The sequence below is a fragment of the Triticum dicoccoides genome, chromosome 3B (assembly GCF_002162155.2).
Source record: "Triticum dicoccoides isolate Atlit2015 ecotype Zavitan chromosome 3B, WEW_v2.0, whole genome shotgun sequence".
Classification (NCBI taxonomy): Eukaryota; Viridiplantae; Streptophyta; class Magnoliopsida; order Poales; family Poaceae; genus Triticum; species Triticum dicoccoides.
Window position 1 is genome coordinate 50616369 of NC_041385.1, and position 6267 is coordinate 50622635.

General features: G+C 48.3%; 1 protein-coding gene across 1 annotated transcript; it reads left to right on the forward strand.

Moving 5' to 3' along the window:
- Positions 1 to 333: 333 nt before the first annotated feature.
- LOC119274645 lies at positions 334 to 5809 on the forward strand. The gene is made up of 7 exons (XM_037555362.1): positions 334 to 1754; positions 4037 to 4076; positions 4165 to 4241; positions 4606 to 4700; positions 5011 to 5078; positions 5160 to 5267; positions 5354 to 5809. Exons 1-7 carry the CDS (start codon positions 503 to 505, stop codon positions 5568 to 5570), a joined length of 1857 nt encoding a protein of 618 aa, XP_037411259.1. The 5' UTR covers positions 334 to 502; the 3' UTR covers positions 5571 to 5809.
- The last annotated feature ends 458 nt before the right edge of the window (positions 5810 to 6267 follow it).

Genomic DNA, 6267 nt, shown 5'->3' on the forward strand with positions numbered 1-6267 from the left:
TAGGCAACCAAACTATGTGCATCTGGGGTCTTTTTGACTGCATCCCCTTAAACCGGCTCACTAGAGCCAGGCTCGGTTGGCAATGTAACCAAACACGCCCCTAGAGCACGCATGACACCAGCCTGCCACGTGGAAAGGCCCCGCGGAGTCCCGAAACAAGTGCCGCGACGTAGTGGGAGTGGAGTCCGTTTTGGTTTTGGACTAAGCTGGAATTTTAACAAGTTTTGACGGGTCTTAATGTATGATAGCCAAATAAAGGGAGGGTTCCCCGTCGTCGATCTCAATCAAATACTCCTATCCTAAAAGAAAAAAACCCCAAGCTCGCTCCCCGCATCGACGGCGCCGACGCCTGCACCTCCCGCCGAGTCGCCTCCGTACCTGAAGTAGCACCACCACCAACCTTTCCCCGGATTCGACCAATCCCGTGTTCGGCGGGCAACCTGATTACCCACCAAATTTGCTGCCCTAGAGCCTGTTGCGTCTGACCTCGGTATCAAGATCCATGGCGCTCCCCGCTCTTTCCTTCCAGCCCTCCACCCTGATGGGCTTAAAAGCCGCCGACTCCGCCTCCGGATTCCCCGACTGGGTCTTCCTCTGCGAGGAGCCGCGTTTCTCGGAGCGCCGGAACGAGACCACCGCCAAGTGCCGGACCAGCGAGGGCCAAGCCGTGGAGGTGTCCTTCTGGCTCGTCGACCCGCCGGGCGTCTCCTACTTCACCTTCAACTGCCCCGGCCTCGACCCCTCTGTCTTCCACGAGAAGGAGCCGCCCTCCCTCGTCTGCGCCGCGGCCGCCTTCGTCGTCTTCTGCCTCTCATTCAGGGGCTCCATCCACCACTTCGTCTACAGAGCCGCCCCCGCAGGGAAGCAGTGGCTGCAACCGCTCCCGGACCGGGACCGGGACCCCAGCTCCACGGTCTTCAGGAGAACGGGGTTCGGCCTCTTGCCCTGCGCCGACGGCGAGCACTACGCCGTGACCTACATCGACCAACATTGTCTTGGCAAAGATTCTGATTGGTGGTTCCATGCGCACGTCTTCTCGTCTGAAACTCGGGCGTGGAGCAGCCACAGGCTGTCGTTGCGGCACTTATCCAAGTCTGAGAGGCTCATGTGTTGTCGTCATGGCTTGTCACGGCAGATCGCTGTAGCAGGCTCACTGGGCTGGGTTAATCTCATGAGTGGTATCGTCCTTCTTTGCAACCTGTTGGACGGGAATCCTGTCATCAAATTTATCCCGTTCCCTGAATCAAGGGTTAGCTTTCTCGACGAGGATGGCCACCCTGAGCTCGCCCCTCAGTATTATTGCAATGTTGCCTGCTCCGGCGATCTCATCAAATTCATCGAGGTAGAATTTGATGACCCTGTTGTCAGGACCAGCGGTATAGGTTGGAGAGCCACTGTGTGGGAGAGGAAGATCTCCTGGGACAAGTGGGAGATCCGCTCCACTGTCGATGTTGCTAACATCTCAGTTGACCAAAGTTTTTCTGCTGTATTGCCTGGGCTGTGGTGTGATGAGACCCAAAAACTGGACTTGAAGAAACTGATTTTCTATACTCCGCTGCCGAGCAGGCGTGATGACGATCTTTTTTACATGGTGGCTAAGGTGAATGCTGACGACGAGACTGCCTGGGCCATTGCAGTTGACATGGAAAGGGCAGCTGTGGAAGCAATGACCCAGTTCTCTCTTGGACGGTACAAGTACCACATTGCAATGTACTCTTCATGCGACTTCCCCAAGTACCTCAACATGTCCCCAGGTGATTCTTCCATCTTTATGCCCATGTGATTTAACTCGCAGCCTTAGCTTTTGAATTCTTTGTTGTCTGTTGGTTATATGTGCTTAGGACAACGTTTCAGTATTGACACTGTGGACATTGGACTGTTCGTGGCCATTAACTTTTAGCTGGTTTCATTAATCTTATAATCTAACTATGTTTTCCAATGTTTTGATTCGTACATGTTAATGCGTTAGAAACACACATGAAGCTGCAGCCCATACTTGTGCTGCCAGCATGGACCCTGTGTATGGAGACCTCACTTATACAGGCAGGCAACACGGAGTTCATGAACACACATCATATATTCTGTAACCTCAAGTTTCATATTGTGGTCAGATGCAAGTATGCAAGATGAAATAGCTGTTGATATTGTCAAAGATAGTCGAGGTGTATCATGAGGCCATTTTTTGTTTTTTGTGAAATGATCCCATATCTAGTTAACTTGTTCAGCACTTAGTGCTTATGATAACCGAGGCTGTGCATGATGAACTGACACATCCGTTCCTCCAACCAAACAGGAAAAACAATGATTTGTTGCTGCTAATTCAAATCTGTTCCATGAACCGAATTAAAGCCTCAACGGATATAGACAACCTCAAGTGGCTTATGCAGCATGAAATACCACAACTATCATGAAAATCCACTAATAACAGCAATCTGCTAGGGCCAGTGTCTTTTCATCTCATGTTGCTTGTCCTTTCGGCGAGTAAATTGCAGAAAACCACCACTTTGAAGGCAAGCTTTGCGAAAACCACTACAATACATTTTTTTTTGCAAAAAACACCGTGCCTACCGTAATCTTTTTGCAAATAACACTGATCGGCGGATTTGCCTCTGTTGAGTATGTTTATGACAGATGGGGCCCGTCAGTCAGGCTGATGTGTCACCGCTTGACACCTCGCATATAACGGCGATGTTTGGGACGTTATCCTCTTGTGTGGAGCCCTGTGGGGTCCACCTGTCACTGAAACAAAAAATAAAAAATCTGGTTCTCGCCTTATCTTCACCAGCTCGCTGCCGCCCGTCCTGCCCCCATGGTCAACGGCGCATGCCCGAAGGCCCGCACCCGACGTGCGCCCGACGCCACCACGCGTTGACGAGCCGTATGGCACAACCCCGCCGATCTGACAAGGGGAGGGAGCAGCGGGCTGGCCCCCGACGTGGTTGCTTTGTCTCGTGCATCCTGACGGCTACCTCCTCCGAACTAGAGCCACCGTGGTTCTCGAGCAGGGAGTCACCGTCTCCTTCCTCAGCCACGGCGACCACCTTGCTCATTGGCTGCTGCAACTCCTACGTCGATGGCGGCTCGAGCGCAGAGGCAGCGGCACCAGCTGGATTGGAGCAGGGAGAATGGATCTGAGTGTGGAACTCGCCGGCGGCTCGGTTGCCGTCGCCCGTCCCGACCCCAGCCGAGGCAAGGGCCGTCGTCGCTGTTGCCGCACCGAGGGGAGGCAGAGGACGCCGCCAGTCCCGCCCCTGGCCGAGGGGCGGCCTTCCGCCACGCGCCAAGGACGCCGTGCATCGCCGGGGTCGCCGACCTCATCCAAGTCCCGCCGACGCTCGCGGCCGTCGCTCGCGGCAGAGGAGCATGAAACCGATGTATAGAGAGGGCGGCGACTCGATTCTTGCCGGATCTGGGTGAGGGCTGGTTAATACGGCAGTGAATTTCGTGGAGCTCAGGGGCAATGGTGATGGGCGGCGCGGCGCTGCTGCATGTTGCTGGCTCGGGGGCAGAGAGAGAAATCAGGATGAAATGCTGACAAGTGGGCTCCATGTCCAGTAAAATAGTTGAACTTAACGGTGTTAGAAATTGGTGCCACATCAGCCTGATTAGTGGGCCCCATCTGTCATAAACATACTCAACAGAGACAAATCCGCCGATCAGTGTTATTTGCAAAAAGATTACGGTAGACACGGTGTTTTTTGCAAAAAAAAATGTATTGTAGTGGTTTAGCTTGCCTTCAAAGTGATGGTTTTCTGCAATTTACTCTCCTTTCGGCCATGTGTGCTTGACCAACCTGCGCACATCCTCAGACACCATATTACCACTGCAGGATGGCCTTGCTATGCATGCTGTTTATGGCACACTGGTATAATTCGTTAGAAGAAATGAGAGCAATCCAATGATGTAATGATGTATCCTCCAATTTTTTTGATCCACTATCTGCTGACGCGGCAATAAAATTGCTCAATTGACAAGTTATACATGTTTCTTTCGCCGTTCTTTTTATCTAACTGTTTCGTTGTCCAAACTTTTGCAGGGGCAGACATGGATAATCCAGCGGACAAGTGCTCTAAGCGGTAATTCACACATAGCTAATTTTAGCTGTTCTAGTATTTTTTTATTTTTTGCATGATATCTATTTCATTTATGCTGCTGCTTCTGTAGGATGTCTGTTACCAGGTTGAGTGCAAAGCAGTGTGTGGTGCAAGTGCTGCGGACTCTAGACTGGCTTCAAGAACTTGGTAACTAATAAGCCTGACTTCTTGATATATGCTCTTTATTTGTCTTGGTTATGACATACTAGATGTGCAGCCAACATTCACCAAGTGCATGTTTAGACCGTTGATCTGCAATTAGTTTCTTAGCATCATCTGTGAATATCTGCTGAATTTAATCTGCAGTATTACTCTAAATGCTTGCCCATGTCAAGTATAATATGCTTGTAATTTTATGTGCTTTCACTCTTCATTTGTATGTCTGTAACTTTCTTGGTGAACATCGTAAGCAAGTGCAGCCCGTGTGATAGCATCATTAGCTCTGCAGATATATTTTCTTGCAAATTGGCTGTCATGACCAGGACATTCACATCTGTATGGTCAATTGCAGATCAATGCTTGGAAATTGAGAGGTCAACTGACAACACATACAGATTATTACTTCAGTTTTCTCCAGTATCATCTCTGTGTTCCAGTATCAGACCAGTAAGTTCTGTTATTGTATCCCACAGATATAGTCCAGGGCTTCATGTTACGAGTGTATCCTTATCTCTTTGATATAAACCCTTTGTGGTCAAGTTTCTTTTTCTGTTTCTTTGGACCACACACACAACTTCTCTTTGATAAGCTTCAGATTCTTCATTTATTTGTCCAAACTATTTAGGCAGCCGTGCTAGCGTGTTTATAAAGCAATTGCTTGATTTCAAATTATGAACCGTCAGCATTCTTGGGCAATTATTTAAATTCATGTTATGAATTCCCAGTGTGACTGAATCCTAAGAAAATCATGATGCAGATGGTAAAATATGCTTCCTGTAATGGTCAAGGTGAAGCTGCATCGAAGGCTGTGGATTTTTGCCAAAGGTATATAGATGAGGAAACCAAGCATATGTTTGTGAAATAAATTTTCCTTTATATCTGATCATAACGTCTGTTGTTTCCTAGAGCTTTGGAAGATTTCGACTTGGCTCTACATGGATCACTGAGTGATCCTTCAGCATCCGTTGAAGCCATGCGTAGCAAAATCAGTGATGTCATTCAAGCTTTGGACAAGTACAAGAAAATGAGTGGCCTCTCTTCTTTATTATTAAACGGAGCCCTTAGTGATTTTAATTTTATACCTGGTTCAATTGTTTCAGCATCATGCAAATTGTGCCATCAACACTGATACCGAAAGAAAAGATGCTTGGAGATGCCAGCGACCAAAAAAGATCAAAGGCAACATCTGAAAATCATGAGAAGCCATTCGAGGCAAAGAATACAGTTTATGGGTGGCTGCTACTGAGATTGATGTCCTTTCATCGGGAGTGGTATCAAGTTCGCAGGAGATGGATGATAGCTAGCCGTGAACAATGACGAGCCGTGGTCAAGGATAAACGTGGCAAGTAGCAGCAACGGAAATTCAAGCCCACTAATTCTCAAAGAGAAAAGGACCTGATATCGATGCCCGTGGTTGTGTCATCTTCCCACCGTGATGTAAGGGAGTCGGTATCTTACTGATATGGAATGTCTGTAGAAACATATAAGCTTGTTGTAGATGGAGTGTTGAATTATGGTTTCGGCCGTGATTAATGTATGGACATGATGCTTATGTGAAGGTGCTTACTCAATTTTTGCGTGCGCTGTTGTTTCCTGTATCATAAGATGGGCTCAAGTCATGTGGTCCATGTATATTATCTGCATTTTGCAAAAATAAAAAAGGAAAAACAGGGGTTATGACCTTGAAGTTTATTGCGAACAGAGAATGAACTTGAAAAAAGGCGACCATTATGTGTCGGAGAAAAAATGCTAGAGAAATAATGGACATACCAGAAACATTGGTAGCAAATGACTAATCGAGAAGCTGGGAGCCCCAGCCTCCTTATGTTTGTACTTCTTCACCTCTGTCAATGCAGCAGCCAAGATGTGCTCGTCTCACACAAACTCGTCGAGTTTAGCCATATCCTTCAGGCTAGCAAGGTACTCAAGGGCACCGTGTTGCCGGTGCTAGGCACATAAAAGAACCCAAGACCTCTCGATGGTCACAGTGTCGTCGTCCCTCGGCTTCTCAAGT

Excerpts from the sequence above, each read along its gene's own strand:
- LOC119274645 (XM_037555362.1), top strand. The coding sequence starts at position 503 with ATGGCGCTCCCCGCTCTTTCCTTCCAGCCCTCCACCCTGATGGGCTTA. Across the intron at positions 4,242-4,605 it reads AGACTGGCTTCAAGAACTTG|ATCAATGCTTGGAAATTGAG; the intron begins GTAACTAATAAG and ends GGTCAATTGCAG. Across the intron at positions 5,268-5,353 it reads GTCATTCAAGCTTTGGACAA|CATCATGCAAATTGTGCCAT; the intron begins GTACAAGAAAAT and ends CAATTGTTTCAG.